The 18391-nt window shown below is 38.5% G+C and overlaps 3 protein-coding genes across 4 annotated transcripts in view; 1 reads left to right on the top strand and 2 right to left on the bottom strand.

Annotated features, from left to right (window-relative positions):
- Nucleotides 1-336: 336 nt before the first annotated feature.
- Nucleotides 337-11537, bottom strand: AK6 (adenylate kinase 6). 2 transcript variants are annotated; one of them, XM_004678234.2, is made up of 5 exons: nucleotides 11460-11537; nucleotides 9608-9700; nucleotides 1602-1660; nucleotides 1356-1501; nucleotides 337-843 (listed from the first exon to the last, which is right to left on the bottom strand). In XM_004678234.2, the coding sequence occupies exons 1-5, from the start codon at nucleotides 11485-11487 to the stop codon at nucleotides 651-653; spliced, it is 519 nt and encodes a 172-aa protein (XP_004678291.1). In that variant the 5' UTR covers nucleotides 11488-11537; the 3' UTR covers nucleotides 337-650. The 2 variants fall into 2 exon arrangements, with proteins under 2 accessions (XP_004678291.1, XP_012577419.1); XM_012721965.1 differs by lacking the exon at nucleotides 11460-11537 and adding an exon at nucleotides 11197-11253.
- On the bottom strand, nucleotides 7420-11506 carry TAF9 (TAF9 RNA polymerase II, TATA box binding protein (TBP)-associated factor, 32kDa). Its single transcript, XM_012721964.1, has 3 exons — nucleotides 11460-11506; nucleotides 9608-9700; nucleotides 7420-8875 (listed from the first exon to the last, which is right to left on the bottom strand). Exon 3 carries the CDS (start codon nucleotides 8856-8858, stop codon nucleotides 8061-8063), a length of 798 nt encoding a protein of 265 aa, XP_012577418.1. The 5' UTR covers nucleotides 8859-8875; nucleotides 9608-9700; nucleotides 11460-11506; the 3' UTR covers nucleotides 7420-8060.
- A 300-nt stretch (nucleotides 11538-11837) lies between the features above and the next one.
- RAD17 (RAD17 homolog (S. pombe)) overlaps nucleotides 11838-18391 on the top strand; it is a 31058-nt gene continuing 24504 nt past the window's right edge. Inside the window, exons 1-4 of the mRNA XM_012721769.1 lie at nucleotides 11838-11942; nucleotides 13164-13267; nucleotides 16061-16318; nucleotides 16744-16827. Of these exons, the coding sequence (XP_012577223.1) occupies nucleotides 11927-11942; nucleotides 13164-13267; nucleotides 16061-16318; nucleotides 16744-16827 (462 nt within the window). The 5' untranslated portion in view covers nucleotides 11838-11926. The remainder of the gene's footprint in view (nucleotides 11943-13163; nucleotides 13268-16060; nucleotides 16319-16743; nucleotides 16828-18391) is intronic.

Raw genomic sequence — 18391 nt, 5'->3', positions numbered from 1 at the left:
GTTTATGTAGCATATATACATGTTGATTCTCAGTAACATCTGTAACTTTTTCAATAAAAAGACGCAATCATCTTCAAAATATGTGCTGTTAAAAAATAAGTGCACACTCTCTCTGTAGGCAGAAAATCTTTTTAAAATATACATAGGAAACCCATGACCAGTAACATTATTTCCTAAAAGGAGGGGATCTAGGGTGGCTAAAGAACAGGGGTGACCTGGAGGGAAACCTACTTTTTCAGAATAACCTTTTGAATTTTATAGAGAATGCAAGTAGTAACCCAACTTTTTTTTTTTTTTAGTTTAAAAGAAATACAAATGGAAAACTGATGCTTTATTTTAACCAGTTTTATTTTAAGACATTATCACTTTTCTTCTATATAAACTTAAAAGTTATCCAGTCATTTGGTCAGATTTATCTACCTTCAGCAACTTAAATATTAAATGAGTCTTTACTTTCAATTCTTAATATTACATACATTATTCTAGAGGTGGTTTAGCTTTCTCATGGACATTAAAAAAACCTCAAACATAAACTGTTATAGTATCCATCTACTAACCCTGCAGCACAACTTTAATAAAAATGATTTACTGATCCTGTGATGTGAGTGCAGAGAGGTCAAGACTAATTATAAAGTGGTCGGTCTTGTAAGTCAAGAGCTATGATCTTTGACCCACTGCTCAATCCACTTCAATATCTGATTAATATTATCCTCTAGATCTTCTGGTTTATTGCTGGGCAGCTGATGCACTATTTCCTCCTTGTAGGATGTTATCGCTTCTTCATAAAGAACTTGAAAAATTTCACACTGAATATTGTCTTTTAGTTTCTTCTCATTATAACCCCTAGAAGGCAAAGGAAATATAAGCTAACAAAAAGTAAATTGAACGAAACTAACTGGTTTTAGGAATATATAAGGAATATTTGAAAGTGAACATTTATGCAAAAATACTTATTGCAATCTCTTTAACTGGAGAAATCAGACTGAAGCTGACATTAGACAGAATTCCAGAACTTTCTCTCCTGAGATTACCCTAAAAATTACTTTAGAATCCCCATCTTCCCACAGTTTGAATCAAACGACGGGAAGAATGTATTCCACAAAAATGTATCTGTTCTGGTTATTCTGAATTTATGATGTTCTCTTAAAAGAACTAAAACACACTTTACACACTGTGAAATGCTGATTTATCACTGCCTTTGTTGTTACAAATGCATCTTTTTCTCTTAGATCGAGAATGTTGGTTTCAGACTTGGTTTATAATGAGAGATCAAACTTGGTTGGCAGATTGGGCATAAGTTTATGAGCATAAGTTTATATTAAATTTTTAAGAATTTGGTGTATTTCCTTTCTTACCTTTTTTCAAGCCTTTTGTACAACACACCATTATCTGTTTTCAGCACAAAAACTATATGGAACCAGCGTTCTGGGAAGAAATCACAGCCATGGTAATCAACAATAACTCCGCCTTCTCTCATTTGGTTTTCTAACTCATCAATTACCTATTAAAAGAGTTAAAACAATAAATTTTCCTTAAAAAACACTGAGGTCAACTTTTCCATTAAATAAAAATAGTACACTTAAAAAAGAAATTATACTTACTCTATCTTCATCTAAAATGGGACAATCATACTCTTCGTCATAGCCATCATACAAATGTCCTAAAAGAGATTTACATCAGCTTGTTAAGGTGATCTTTTCTAAGTAATTTTTTAATTAATTCTAGATTTTAGAAAAGGAAATATATATCATTAATTACCATTTTCGAAACAAGGGCAGGCATTAACACAACGGATGTCACATGGATATCAAACATAAAGAACAATACTGACAAATTCGAATTTTGTGTAGGGACACTTAAGTACCAATATATCTAAAACCATTTTAAATATCAAGATTGAAACCAACTAAAAAAACTGAGAATAGCCACTGTAAGAATCTTCAGAATGCAAAGAGGACTGCATTATTTTTACCCAGCTACAGATTGGTGGGAAGTGGGGACATGTGGATACATATAAACATATGTTAACAACAAATTCCATATTCATTTGGCCAAGGACATGAAATGTATTAAAAGCAACCCACTACCCAATCCATTCTTTTGATTGCAGAAAATCTGTAATTTCATTGGGTTTCAGGAAAGTGTGTCAGTACCCAGATGCTCTCAAACATTATTTTTTTTCCCTAAAGATTTTCACTTTTTTATCCATACAGAGCCAGGGTACAGGCCATAGGTGCAGGGGCAGTGAGAGGATTCACCGGAGACAGAGTGGGGAGCAGAACAGGCAGACTGATGAAGTACACCGCTGAGAAGAGCAGCAGGCTGGCCAGGAGATGTCTGCCACACCATGTGGTCAACTCTGGGGAGGGCTGGAATTGAACTCATGCTGAAGTGGCCTCAGTTTCTCAGTGCTGTGCTTTAACCCACTGTGCCACCAGGGAGGGCCCTCAAACATTATCTTTGCTCTTAGATTTTGAGTCTCAAAAAGTCAGTAATTGTCTTATTTCAGGAGGCAATATAAGATTGAAGGGATGAGTTATCAAGAAGATAAATTACATCTAAATAAGTTCTTTTTTCTTTTTTAAGATTTAGGAGGGGAGCAGAGGGCGAGACAAGAGAGGTCTGCCTCGCCATGTGGGTCACACACACACTCTCCCCCCCATTGAACTTGGGCTGAAGCTGCTGCTGCTAGCTTCTTAGTATTGTGCTTTAACCCATTATGCCACCAGAGAGGGCCAGAACTTTTTTATTTTTAAAAACTGGAACATTGCTTTTACCACTAATTACTGATAATTACTGATAATTACTAATTACTGATACCACTAATTACTAAGATAAACTGGATGCTATCCTCTTGGATTTAGGTGGTGGTCCTTCATGAAATCCATGCCTGAATCTATGGTATACAATTTTTAGGTGCCTCATCTGATAACTACCACGGGCATCTCACTTTTAGCTTTGGTTCTCCAATCACACTCTCTCTTCTGCCAGGCAGAATAGCTGCAGGTTGACTTAGAGCCACAGTGGCGGCAGGTGTGCATGTTAACGTGATGCTTTCCATTAAGGACGTTCTTCTGTTCCTGTCCTCATCTTATTTCTGCCTGACAAGCTTTCCTTTTTAAAAAAAAATTACTTATTTTATGCATACAAGAACTGGGGTACAGGTCAAAGGTGCAGGGGTGGGGTTGAGAGAATTCACCAGAGAAAGTGGGGAGCAGGAGTATGTACTGAAATACACTGCTGAGGAGAGCAGCAGGGCGAGTCAGGAGAGGTCTGCCAGGCCATGTGGGTCAGCTCCCTGGCTGGGGGTCGAACTTATGCTTCCGATAGCTTCATAGTGCACTTTTAACCCACTGAGCCACCAGGGAGGGCCCCTGACAAGAACTTTCCAACAAATCGCAACTGACTTTCAAAGAAAGTGTAACTTCACGAGGTGAGACATACCAAGTCTACCCTCACCGGAGTCCAGAGGAGGTATGTAATCTAAGGCAGGTTTAGATTATCCTCTTAGCCATATTTAAGACCATCTACAGTATTCCCAACTTTTTTCTCCTCTTAATATTTGGGTATAAGTTGAAATAGTTTAAATGAATACATGTTCTAAAGTGACAGAAGGGTGGTCCTGGGGTTAGCAGAAGCCTTGGCTTCCCTGGAAGGTCTGTAACAGGTTCTGAACACAAGCCATTTCTCAGCATGCCAAGGTGACCTCTGCTTCTTTTGAGTTATGCTCAGTTACAAGAAACTATCAGCTTAAAAAATTAAACTGTCTTGCTGTGGGAAAACTATTGTAGAAATTTACAGAACAATCTAAACCCTTACTTTAAAGGTGGATTAAAGAGCTATTTCTTAATTCCAAGGCTAATTAGTAGGAAATTTTTATAGTATGTAAGGAATGATTCACTTGAGAAATAAGAGAATTCAAGCACTTAAAATGTTAAATCTCTGTTCAATAAAAAGTACTGAAATGTAGGTTACCTATGGACATTAAAAATCAAGATAAGGGTCCTCCTTGGTGGCTCAACGGGTTAGGGGGTTAGGACACGCACTGTAAGCTAGCCTCAGCCACTTCAGTGCATATTCAGTCCCTGCTCCGAGGTGACCCACATAGCATGGCAGACCTGTTCTGGCCCGCCCACTGCTCCTCTCAGCAGTGTATTTCGTTGATCTGCCCATTCTGCTCCCCACTCTGTCTCTAGTGAATCCTCTCACCGCCCCTGCACCTCAGGCTTGTACCCCAGTTCTTTATACATGAACAAACCAATCTTTTTTTTTTTTAAAAAAAAGATTTATTTATTTGTACATACAGAACTGGGGTAAAGGCCAGAAGCTCAGGGGTGGCGAGAGGCTTCACCAGAGACAGAGTGGGGAACAGAACAGGCAGATCGACAAAGTACACTGCTGAGGGGAGCAGCGGGCGGGTCAGGAGAGGTCTGCCACGCCATGTGGTCACCTCCAGGGCGGAAGCGGCTTTAGATTCTCAGTGCTGTGCTTTAACCCGCTGCGCCACCAGGGAGGGCCCATAAACCAATCTTTTAAAAAAAAATAAAGTCTCAGCACTATCAAGCTATCACCAGCCACTGCAACAACAATTCGATTCCAACAGGGAGGTAACCCACATGGCACAGTGGCCCTCCCTGCCTTACCCACAGCATCCAGTATTTTGATAGGTCTGCCTATTCTGCTCCCCACTCTTTGGTACATCATCCCACCCCCAAAATCTCTAGCCTACACCCCAGTTCTTATATGCATAAACAAAATCTTTTTTAAAATTATTATTTAATTAAAGATGTATAACTTGCAGAGAAAAACTGGTTGTAGGGCAAGAGGTAGATTAAGTAAACTCTTACCTTAAAAGATCGTCAGTTGTTAATCAAGCTATAAAAAACCATGATGGCCATTCTTGACTGTATATACTAAAGTGAAAGCTGTTCTTAATTGCATTGGGAAGCTATTTATTTATTTTGCTGTCACCAGTACAAATGTTTTTTCACATTTCTTTCTTCGGAAACATTTACTTTAACCTGACATATAACTTACATCTCTACAATTAGTATGAAAAGCTAATTGGTTTAGGATTGAGTGCTGTGACAGCTGGTCTTTTTGTGGAGAAGAGAGCAATTAAGAGTAGTTAAAGAGCACCAAACATGGGCAAATGACTTTAAGGCATTGTTGGTAAGGAAGGTAAGGACAGCTGGCATTTACAGGTAAAGGGAAGAGCATGCATAAAGACATGGGGGTGGAAAATTCCCATTGTGTATAAGGAACAATAGTGCTCAATGTACAGACTGAAGGAAACATGGAGTGGCTACCTGTAAGGCTGAAGGGAAACTGGAGCAGTTTATAATCTCCTACACCTCACTAAGCAAGATGAATTTATCAGTAAAATTTCAAGTCCTGTTTTTAAAGGACATGATGGTGTAGAATAGGGAGGCAATACACTTGTAAGAGGAGGAGGCTCAACATGGTGTTGACAATGAAATGGGGTGCCATAGGGACATAGTACCAACGAGTTGGGGAACAGTATTACCAAAGGGTTTCTTTTTTTTTTTTTTAGCAAACCATTAAGACTTAAAGTTGACCTGCGTGAGGGTCAAAGGTAGGTTGTGAAATCAAGGAATAGTCCAGTAGAATCAGATTGTTCTAGACCTTCTGCTTTTTATTTTTGGTGCTGCCGACAACTATCCAAATGGTTACCAAATGGGTTAACTTTTCACTACACATTTAAAAATCATCTAAGTTCTGAATGAGATGGGGGGGCGGGGGGAGGAAGGGACAGTATTACAAGATGGCTTCAGTGAAATCACTTGAGGAGAGTGGTAGTATGTCACAGGAGAGGGCAGATACGACTGGAGGAGAAATGTCCAAAGGGCCAATGGAGTTCATTTCTAAGACTTAGCTGATTTAGAAATGGAAAATAGGAGATACAGGGGTTAGACAGGGAATGGCAAACTTTCATAAAGGGACAGAAATACTTTGGGCTCTATGGACTTGTTTTTTATCCAGAGGCTCCAACTTTGCCAACACTTGGATTAAAAACACATCAAAATCAGTGCTCCCTCCCTGGTGGCGCAGTGGGTTAAAGCACAGCACTGAGAATCTAAAGCTGCTTCCGCATGAGTTCGATTCCCGCCTGCCCCGGAGGTGACCACATGGCGTGGCAGACCTCTCCTGGCCCGCCTGCTGCTCCCCTCAGCAGTGTACTTCGTCGATCTGCCTGTTCTGCTCCCCACTCTGTCTCTGGTGAATCCTCTCGACCTCTGCATCTCTGGCCTGTACCCCGGTTCTATATAAATAAATAAATCTTTAAAAAAAAAAAAAAAATCAGTGCTAAGGGCCCAGTTATTTGAAATGGATCCAGTGAGAATGACATTACTTTTGTTTATACCTATGAATATCCTGAGGCTAGGAACAAAGGATGGCCTGGTAAACAGGTGGCATGAAAATCACAAATTCTGTTAAATGTTAATGATTACATGGGAAAGGATTATCAAGTCAGTAAGAATCTGAGAGTCTGGAATAGGAATAAGAAAAGCATTCTATTCATACCACATTTAGGATGCTCACTAGTAGTATTAATTATCCAGCTAATTTTTCCTGCTGTGGGTCCCAATGACATAAAGGTAATCTCTTAAATACAGCAATTCAATATTACTAAGAGGGCAACAGATTCACTACATTTAAAAACAGGATTAAAAAAATATCTATTTATGCAGTTTCTTAACCAGTTCAAACACTGCTGCTAAGGAGATGGAGTAAAAGCTATTTGAATTGTAGGATATTCAACAGAATCCCACACCTCTATTAGCAGTGATTCTACCATTCCCACCCTAGTTATAACTACCAAATGTTCAGTCAGCAAATTCACCCTCAGTCAAGAACTGTTCCTTCATAGATGATTGCATGGATTATCTTAAAATATAACACCATTTGGAAAAAAGGAAGCTTTTTTTAAAAGTAAGACTTTTTAGATACATTCAAATGGCATCTAAGGAAAAAATTTGGTATGTTTTGAGAACACTCATATAACACCATGGCAGGTGAGATCAGAAATCCTTTAATCTGAGAGAAAATTCACTTCTCTCAGGCTTAGATTCCATAGCATATCATGAAGGAAGTGCAGAGAACGTTGGGTGTACAATGGTGTGAGGACAAGGGGAGAGAGCCCAGTGAAGAGGAAGATGCATCTGTTCTGTTGTCACTGTTCCTCTCAGTGCTATTTACAATAGAGTATATAGCAGAGATTAGAACAGATGACTGAAAATTTGTCAAAAACATGAAAGTAAACTTCAACAAGGAACAAAAAGATTTCATAAAGGCATAAAACAGAGAATGATAATAAGCTTTATTATTTATAAATTAAATGCAAGAGTTGAATTAAAAATATTAGCATGATACTGGTTTATAGTATCAAGAACATGAAAAAGATGCACAAAATTGACCTGGCAAAAAGGATAATGGAAATTTTTTTTTTTTTAACTTTTAAGTGAGGAGACACTAGGAGATACATCAAGGATCCTTAAAAACAATCAAAAGAGTGGGATCTAATAAAAGTTGGGCAACTGAGGAGGAAAGTTCAAATGTAAGGATACACTATATAAAGGTCTAAAGTCTTTACAAACATGATGTCTAACGTGGTTAGACATCAATAATCTAACAGAACTTCAGTGAGCTATACACCAGAGACCATACTATCCTCTAAACATCTGATGATACAAAAAGTTGACATTCTAGCATTAATGAATAGAAACAACAGTTGTTGTAACTGTTAGTCCCACTGGTCATGAGGGTAAAATTGCTTCTAAAAACATAACTGCCAAAGTACCAAAAGTCAAACTGATGAATGAAAACTTTTATTTTTTTACACTTAAAGGCTGATGAAAAACCATTAATAATCCTATGAAAGAAAATTCAACATCTTAATTGAAAGGTATATTAACTCTATTTACTTATTACTTTTTAGGTTTTCTACAACAGAACTCAAAAACATCCAGCATGCAATGTTTAATCTCAATACAATGGATTCAAGATCAAGTATACATATTACAAGCACCAAGGCTAGATTACAAATTATCATAGTCATCATCATCATCATCATCATCATCATCATCATCTTCACGTTTTCTTTTCATTGCATTTGATGATTCATTGGCAGTATTTTGTGATGATACCATATTTGTGGTAATAAGAATGTTTTTGGAACCGATTAATGATGGATTAATAAGAACATTTTGAACTGCTGATGTTGCAGGAATTGATGCCTTTACAGCTGGGGCCTGTGAAGTAGGCATTTGCACTGTAAACCTTTGCCCTGTAAGGGACATTGGAGTCCCTACTTTAGTTGAAACAGCCATGGTTTGTGGGGTTGGTGTACCAAGTGTAGGAGTACTTGGTCTGCTAGTAACTGAACCAACACTTAACCTTGGAACTGTTATTCTTCCTGCAGAAGTAGATGCCTTTTTTTGTAAAGACTTAAGTCTATAGTTTGGAGCAGTCAAACAGTACCTGTCAGGTGGCAATCTAGGGCCTGAATATGGCTTGATCAATGGCAAAGGGGTTTGATTTCTTTGCCTTGCAATATCTAGTAAAAAATCTCTTGGGGGAGGAGAGGTAAAAGACTGGTCAGCACGACACTGGATTGCCAATCGCACATCATCTGCATCAACAGTGGCTTTCTTAGCATGGCTTGAATAAATTTTTGCATCATCTAAAATTGTGGTCACATATCGGAAGGCAAACTCCAACATCTGATTTATAACTCTTGGCTCATATTCTGTAATCCCCATATCCTTCAGGATTTGTGCCATCATCTGTGCATCTTTCGGCATGCTCTTGGGAGAAGCCATCTTGCCAGACTCCATGATATCCGGTGATCAGACTTTAGATCATTTGAAAAAAATATGTATTATTAGATCAAACCTGAAATAGTTACTTTAGTAGCAACTGTCAGGATCATAATTTTTTTAAAAATATGTTACAATTTTTAAATTAGATTTAAAATTCAAAAATTTTCTGGAGGCAACTTAAAAGTCCCCTTTATTCAAACTGAATTTTTACCCTGTATAAATCATTGTAATAGAAAAAAGTAGGGATTGATAAAAGATTTGGAGAAAATAGTAAAATAAGTAAAAATGTGTAATTTCAAATACACATGCAGTTATGTGCATGCTTGCAATTATCAAACTTAGGAAAATATTATAGGATAACCATGACCTACATCTGAGTTGTTAAATAATCTGTCTTTCCAGTAATAATATACTTAGTGTCCTTACAGATAAGCTTAGCACCACCCAAAACCTTTATGTGTTGGCCCAAATCGAAACATTCTCCCTCTTCCTCACATTCAGGTTCTATCTAAGTCCGACTGCTTCAAGGACGCCTTCCCAATTAACTACTGCCCACAAGAATTGCTAGGCATTTAAAGGGGGAAGATATACAATGGTCAAAACAACCAGGACATAGCATTGAACATGGTATTTCGATGAGTCCTCAATAAAGCACAATTTCTTTAATAATACTCTTTCTCTGCTTCTTAGTACCCTCTCACAATACAAGTATAATATTCTACTATCTCTCTTTTACAATAAATCTAACACCAAGTGTTCCTTACCTTCTCGAGCTAAATCACCCACATTAACGTATTTCAGTCCTGATCTTGTTGCAAGTTCTTTGCCTAATGTGGTTTTTCCAACTCCTGGTGTACCTGTAAGACAAGTCACAGGAAAATATTGTACATAAAATACGTATGAAACTTTAACCACTTATCTGCAGCTTACTAAGGTTCTAAACTACTGAAACAAAATTTCCTAACTAACCATCCTATATGAATTAATATACATCACGACAATCAAAACTACTCAAAGCCTGCAGAATCTCACCTAGAGTACTGATTCTAGGTCTTTGGCAATTGGTACCGATTTTATTGCCTTTCATCACCATGTAGTCAAATTTCCAGAATAAAATTATATACCAAGTAAATCAACACCATTTATTTTAGTTAGGTAACATTTTTAATTGCTCATGGAGGAAAAAAAAATCAAGTAATATGAAAGACAAATTTCATTACCACTACAGGACCTTTGCTAGAGGCAATCACTGTCATTTTCTATTGTATTTTTCTAAAAACATCCTACCACATATGACGGTGCATACCTATGTGCACGTGTATGGTAGCATGTTATATATGTACATGTTGCATGCATATACCACCTATTTCCTTTTACACAATTAACAATATACATTCTTCACCTTCTTAGCTATTGCTAATCAAATCCATCATTTTCAGCTCTTCAGATTTAACATCACTGACATTATAGAACCTGATTATTATGAAACAGGGGCAAGTCATCTTCTCTCTATAAGAGACTAACATTTATCTCAAATTCACTACAACAAACCAAGTTTGAACCCTGAACTTGCCATGTTTTCAATAAAGCGTTCACCTTTAGATTTTTCACAATCCACCCTAATACTAAAAACCAGGACACTGCCTGATCCCAATAAATGAAATATTGCAAACTTTCCCCTTAAGAAATCTGAAATGCTAAACATTTTATCAACAGGTATTGATCTACAGCTCTGGAAGCTCAACTTGAGGACTGTCAACAAGCTTATGTCCTATTCAATGATTAAAAACGCCACTGCTTTGTTTCCACTGAGCATCTCAATTTTTGTCTACATTGCAGTAGCAGCTAACCCCTTTAGATTTCCCCATGAATGACCTACGGCGCTTTTAACTGCAACAGTTTAAAGAACATTTTCAGATCTAAACGACTTATTTTTAAGTCGTCATAAAACACTTTAGTACCCCTCACTAACTACAAGGTCTGAGTATGGACCCACACATTCAGAAGACCCTCACGATCAGTCTAAGAACTTTACAGGAGCATCTTACAACAGAGGTCAGTATATTTTTTTTCTTAAAAGAATCTGATGTTGACATACACAGCAAATAAAGTCACCCTACGCAACCAACATCCAAACCTTTAACTAAAATCTGATCTGGGAAGTGGGTCCCAGATACAAAAGAAAACTTAAAGACAGGACAGAAGGTCTTAGGACTAAAACATCCACCGTGAACCTACTAAAATCAAATACTGTCTCACGTTATCTCGCCAAACCCACAAGGGAACCCTGCCAAATAAAAAGTGCTATTAAAAAAAAAATGAGAAAGTAGGAAAGTAAGCTGGATTGGTCGACCTCGCTCCATCTCGCCGAGTAACCGCTGGTCAACAGAATTAACGTTCCTCAACCGTCCCCGTCCCCAACTCCCCCACCCCCCCCACTCGGGTCGCCCGAGCCTGGCGTCGAGGGACTGACAACTGCCACGCCACGCGGCCCCCAACTGGCCTCAAAACATAGCTCTGGCCTTGAAACGGCCTCTTTGGGCGCCCGAGACCCCAAAACACTCGGGGTCCCCGCTCTGCCCCGCCGACCAGCCCCTCCCCGCCGCGCGCCCTGACCCGTGAGCAGGATGTTCGGAAGCAACATGGTCTTCCCCGCGACGGCTCCGGGCGCCTAGCCTCACGCACACGACGCACAACAGGAAGGAGCCGGAAGGGGTGGGCGGTGATATGCGCCAGCGGCCCCGGGGTCCTTAAGCCGCTGCGTGGAGCTCACGACCTAACCCCTTCGCCTAGTCACCGACCGTTGCTTACTCGGCCTTCTATGACACGCTTCCACTTCAGGGTGCGAAGCAGGGGCGCAGGACGGGTGGCGTTTTGGGTCAGGCAGTGTGTTAGATGTCTAAGTCGCAGCCCCTTTGGAGGCCCCGCCCCTCGGCTGTGTCGCGGAGGCGCCGACTGCTCTGAAAGGTCCCCGGGAGGCGGGACCTTCGAGCGGCTCGGAGCTGAGCCGAGGTAGGACTGTGGCTGTCCTGGCACCAGGAGCTGGACCTGGGCTTCTCCACTCCCCTCCCCTCCGCGGGGGGATGCGGCTCCCGGAAAGTAAGGCTGCGGCGGTTGCGGCTGTTATGTGTGTTTGCCCTGGAGACGCGAGTCCTTCTCTTGACTCCACGCCTTCCCGGGCTCTCGTCGCTCCTCCTCCCGGCCTGCCCAGCCTTCTGGGGGGTGAGAGGGGTGAGGGTACAAAACTCTGGCCTGGAGCCGGGACGCGCGAGCTCTTCTGGGCTCTCCGCGGCGTAACGGCGTTTGGAGGATGTTTGAGTTAGCGTTCCCTGTGCAGTGAGTAGCATGTTGGTGGGTCCGTTAGACACATTGTTGAAGGTTCCTTCTGCCTCTGACATCTCATTTCAGGAACCTGGCATCATTAGGGTCAGTTAGCCGCCTTTTAGAGGAGGTAACTGTCAGTGTTGTTTTAAGTGAGTTTCTAGAGTCCTGCCCATAATAAAAGCTCGCGTCTTTTATATTGACATACCAACTGCTCAGTTAACTCAGTGTTGATTTTTCCGTCTGTAAACCTCTTGAAACTCCGAAGGAAAAAAATCTCTCTAATCGTGAGCGATTTGTGCGTGTATGCTTCGTTTTCGACTATGTCTGTGATAGTTATCTCTAGTGTCTAGTATTTACCCATTGTAAGCTTTATGTGCCTCCAATCTCTTGAGGGGAGTGGAACCAATCAGTACACCTTTGTATCAATAGACCTTAAAAATTTTAATTCTGATTAAAAATTGATGAGTCAGTGGCTTGTACGAAACAGTAAAGAATTACCAAAGTCAGAAAATACAGTGTAGCCAAAATCTTCTAGTAACATTTGCAAATAAGAGATAGTATTGCAGAAAAAATGTATACTAAGCTTCAAAGTCTGTTAAAAAAATGTTAAGTGTGAACTCATTATATGGGATTTAGGGGTAGGCAGGAATTTTGGAAATGAAAAACTGCAACTGTAATTTAAAATAAGAAACATTTAAATTTTCTATAAAAGATAGAATTTTCTAATTTTCTTTAAGGACAAAAAGGAAATACACAACCATGTTACTTTTCTGTGTGCTCTAATAAATTCCCTCCTTTACTTTTATAAACACATCACAAAGAGATAATTTCACAGATATTGTTTGTAAAAGTAAAATTTAGCATTTTTATTTCTTTGCTTCACCAATATTTTTTTACTGTGTTCTCGTTCTTGAACCTTAACTTTAGTATATGATTCATCATATCAATGTTAATTTTCATACTTATGTTTTACTTTTTTCTTCTTTTTTACTCTAGGTGAATTATACCTTAATGTAATACCGGTTGTATACTACGCATGGAAACTGTTAAAGTTTATAATGTCAAAAACTTTTCATAGACCAAAGGTATCTTCCACAAAGGTATGATCTGCTAAAATGGTCATGTAATAATTGCAAAAACAAATTATGAATTAAAAATGTATACATTTATTCATGCAGAACTAGGGTACCAGCCAGAGGTGCAGGGGCGATGAGAGGCTTCATCAAAGACAGAGTGGGGAGCAGGACAGATAGATGGATGAAGTACACAGCTGAGGGGACCAGCAGGCAAGACAGGAGAAGTCTGCTTACCATGTGGGTCACCTCCAGTGCCGGGGTCAAACTCATACTGAAGTGGCTGCGCCCAGCTTGCAGTGCTGCAGTCTAACCCTTTGCCCGCCAGGGACGGCCCAGAATTATGAACTTTTTAATAGGTTCTTAACTTTTTATTGCCATCGAAGTAATGGCACCTATTACCTGTTATAATGGGTGATTTTAAAAAGCCTAACAATAAGTTAAACAATTGTGTACTGAAAGTACAACCTTAATTTTGTAAAAAGGGTTTACAGTCCCACTCACAAAGACTGAAAACTTTTGACTGAAAAAGTAGAAGAAAGAAATATTTGAGTTGCAGTTGGTGTTTCTAAGAGATAGGGTATAAGAGAAATCATGAGGTTCAATGTACCAGATCTCAGCAAGGTTAAGGAATAGATAGTATCAGAGACAGACAGCGTTCTTCTCATGTAAGGCAGCTGTTTTCTTAGTATTTCTATCTGCTTTTTCTCTGATCTTAAGTAGGTTATTTAACTTCGCTGTTTTTTCCCCAAGAAAAATGTCAGAAGTAAAATTATAAAATGTATGAGTAACGTGCAGATCAGAATTGCTATTAAAAGATATACTGCAGGGCCCTCCCTGGTGGCGCAGCGGGTTAAAGCACAGCACTGAGAATCTAAAGCCGCTTCCGCATGAGTTCGATTCCCGCCTGCCCCGGAGGTGACCACATGGTGTGGCAGACCTCTCCTGACCCGCCCGCTGCTCCCCTCAGCAGTGTACTTCGTTGATCTGCCTGTTCTGTTCCCCACTCTGTCTCTGGTGAAGCCTCTCACCGCCCCTGCACCAACCACTACTACAGTGGTCTCAAAGGGTTAAGACACAGTGCTGTGAAACTATCAGCAGCTACTGCAGTACCAGTTAATCCCAGCCCAGGGAAGTGGTCCACTTGGCAAAGCAGACCTCTTGTCTTGCCTGCTGCATTGTATTGAAGTCAATCTGCCTATTCTGTTCCTCGCTGTATCTGTGGTGCATCCTCCCACCTCCCATACCTGCACCCCAGTTCTTGTATGCATAAATAAATAAAACTTTAAAAAAAAGATATACTGCAGCAGATGATATTTTTATGTACTCTGGAAAATAGAGGAAAAGGACCCAAAAAGTAGAAACAGTGGCAGTGTTTTGAAGAGAAGGAAAAAATAAGTGGTTAAGATCCAGTTTTCTCCAATGCCTGTCTTTACACACTGCTGATAATCTCTTTTTTTAAGAGATTTACTTTTAATTTATTTATGCATTGAACAACTGTGGGGTAGGCTAGAGGTGCAGGAGGTGAGAGGATTCACCAGAAACGGGAGCAGAACAGGTGGATTTACTGCAATAAGGGGAGAAGTAGGCAAAACAGGAGAGATGTATACCATATGTGGGTTAACTCACTGGCCTGGGGTCAAACTGAGGCCACAGCAGCATTAGCAGGATAGTGCTAAGGTGTAACCCCTAAACCACCAGGAAGGCCCTGCTGATAATATTCTTCACCCTCTGTCTTTAAAAGAATAAAGTGTGTCTTTGCAATCATAAAATACTTATAAACCCCAGCTTTATTGTCCTGAGCCTTTGGGTTCTTTTTTGACTAGAAAGGAATATTGTCTAATTAAAGGCCTACAACTGTGGCTGAGTAGTCATATGAAAATTATAATCTTCATTCCCTTGCCTTGTTAGCCAGGTGGGAAATTCCAAAAACCAGGTACTAAGCTAGGTTTTTCTAAATTTATTCTTTTGGAATGTTAAAAACCATCCTAAAAATTCTTACTTAATAAAAACCTTTTTAATATCCTAGATTTTTTTAGGTTAAAATTGCTTAATTCAATTTCTTTGTGTGCATTTAAAGAAAAGGAAACAATGGAGATAAATCTAGCTAGAAAGGTAAACAATTTATGTAGACCAGAAGAACATGAACCATAATTCACTGATTTTTCTGTTTAATAACATAGTGCTCTTTTTGCTAGGTAAATCTGACAAATCACTCTCCCTAGAAAATTGCCTCCCTTTTATCAAGATATTAGTTGCTTCTTGAGCTGAAGAAAAAAATAATCAAGACAGAATTATAAGTTATTCATAGCTTTAGGATTCTTTGAATATATCTTCACAAAATGTTAAAGCTGACAAGGTGTATGATGTGGTTCTCAGTTTATGAATGTATTAACATGACTGAGGTGACAGTGTAGCTTTTCTAATTGCTGTGTATAGTTAAAATATTATTTCTTTGTTACTTCTTTTTGGTAGGTGACTTAATATTTAAAATCACATCCTAGAGATGCTTTAAAAAAAAAATAAAAAATGAACATATTCTGTCCTGGAAAATTATTATTAATAAAAAGATCATATGTATCTCTTTACAACGTTCATCATTACCTTGTCAAATAGAAAAATATGTGTTACACTTACTGTAAAGTACCCAAAAACCCTGCATCTAGAGCCAGTTTAATTTAAAGAACTATTTGTAAGACTTTTATTTTAAATATTGCAAGAAATGGGATATAATTTTTTTGCAGAGCAGTTCAGTTATGTAGGAAATAAATGTCAATATTGTAATAGCATTTACATGTTTGTGTCTGTATTTTTTTTCAGGTAACCGACTGGGTAGATCCATCATTTGATGATTTCTCAGAGAATATAGGCATCTCTGCTGTTACTGCCACATCACTAAGTGTTAATAACTCAAGTCATAGAAAAAAAAATGTGCCTTCCACATTAAAAAGTGGCAAATTTCCAACTCAAAATAAAGGGAAACTGTCTTCTTCAGAACAGAGTTATGGGCTGGAAAATTCAAAGGAGTATCTATCTGAAAATGAGCCATGGGTGGATAAATATAAACCGGAAACTCAGGTAACAAACAAGTCTACGTTTTTTTTAGAAAGAAGAATGTGCATTTTCAGATCACTACTCATAACAATATTTCTGATTAAATGAGGCAAACACAATTCCTAAGTTTTCTTAATTTTTTTGTTTGTTTGTTTTTTCTAAAGTGACAGCACTAGTCATTTGTCTTAGATTGAATTTAACCAATGTAGAATTAATCTATTTTTAATTGCAGACCAGCCCAAACTGACAGTTGTGTCAGTTTAGGAGCAGAATTTTTCTGTAACAGAATTAGAAAATTTAAGTGTGATCAGGTCTGTTTTTTGTTACATTATCTTATTACTCATTTGCTAGTTTTTTTTTTTTTTCATTGAAAATGTTTAGATAAATCCACGCTGATTCACCAGAAATCCTTCAATTAAAATGTTTTATCTTAAACTTGAAATTTTTAGTATGAACTTGCTGTGCATAAAAAGAAAATTGAAGAAGTTGAAACCTGGTTAAAAACTGAAGTCGTAGAAAGGCAGCCAAAAAAGGTAATTAAATAAACATGTTTGGGTGTTTTGTTTTAAGCCTTGTGCTTTCCTTTATTATATCAAAAAATGTGCTTTTATTTGTTTTTAAATTTTATAATAGTTTATTTTTACATATTTTTGTGCATTTTTCCATCTCATTTGCAATCCCCTTGGGTTTCCCATCACCAAATAACCCATGTGCCATCACCATAGTCCAGTGCATTTCTCTCCCCACCCCACCCCCACTGTTTTCGATCCCATTTCCCAATGAAGAAATGTGCTTTTAATGAAGTACTTAGCATCAATGTTTTGCTGACTTTTAGTTGTGAGAAGTTAAAACTTTTATGATGTCTTTATTTAAGTAGGTCCAGGTTACCTGCCCTGGGAAGTGCTACTTCTTGCCTTACTGTAAGGCCGGGAGACTGAGTTTTTCCTTTACTTGCACTTCTTTTTTCTTATTTCCTGTCATTGACATAAAGCACAGTAAACCAGCCAAGGTGTTAGTATATTTAGCACATCAGATTATCTCAAACTTAAGCAGACAAATTACATGGTAAACTAAATATAGCCTAAAACTGTCATCACTCAATTCAGACTAATATTTTTTGTTTCACTTCCTATCTTTCGGCCCCACTGTAGGACATTCTCTCTTTTTAAACTTTATGTTGAGGTTCTTAGTAATTGATCTGATGCTTCTTTTACATGTAAGCATTTGTTTCAGATTTGTTTGATCAACTCAGTTAATAATTTGTATTAACCGTGCTGTTTTCTCACTTAGCAGTACTTTTTTGTTTTTGGTATAATCATTATCATGTCTAAATCTATACTAGAAGTATTATTTCTCCAATTAGATGAACTCATGTATGTGTGTATATACATAGGTATTAGGGAAAATATTTCCTCTCCAGTTTTAAAGGCTTCTTGCCACTAAGGAGTCAGATTTTTTTTTTTAAGATGCATTTATTTATGCACACAGACCTGGGGTATAGGCCAGAGGTGCAGGGGTGGTGAGAGGATTCACCAGAGACAGAGTGGGGAACAGAACAGGCTGACTAAAGAAGTACACTGCTGAGGGGAGCAGTGGGCAAGCCAGTAGAGGTCCATTGCACCATGTGGATCACCCCCAGGGAAAGGATCAAACTCATGCTGAAGTAGCTTTAGCTTCTTAGTGCTGTGCTTTAACCTGCTGCACCACCAGGGAGGGCTCAGGAATTAGATTTTTAATCAGTCCTGTATAATTTATTACACAAATGTTTCAGTGATGTTAGTAATCACAAGATATTTGTATTAAAAAAATGTGGTGATGTCTAGGTTTCTCTATGGACATACTGAAACTTTTTTTGAATTGTAAGTACACTAATTATGTGCTGAGTTCTCTTTTCTAGGGTAGTTGCTTTCTATCAATATATAGTAAAATTCTTTTGCATTGTAGACAGTAAGGGAAATTAACAAAAGTGTGTTTCAGTATTATGATTAGAGTCTCCCACTTTTCTCATTGAAAGCTTTTGTTAGGAAGTTTTACTTATACTGTGTCAAAAAATACTGTACTCTGTTACATGACACAAATACCTCTCTGTCATATTTT

Source organism: Condylura cristata, unplaced genomic scaffold (genome assembly GCF_000260355.1).
Source record: "Condylura cristata isolate star-nosed mole 26May11 unplaced genomic scaffold, ConCri1.0 scaffold00007, whole genome shotgun sequence".
Taxonomy (NCBI): Eukaryota; Metazoa; Chordata; class Mammalia; order Eulipotyphla; family Talpidae; genus Condylura; species Condylura cristata.
This window is presented reverse-complemented; position numbering and strand designations above follow the sequence as displayed.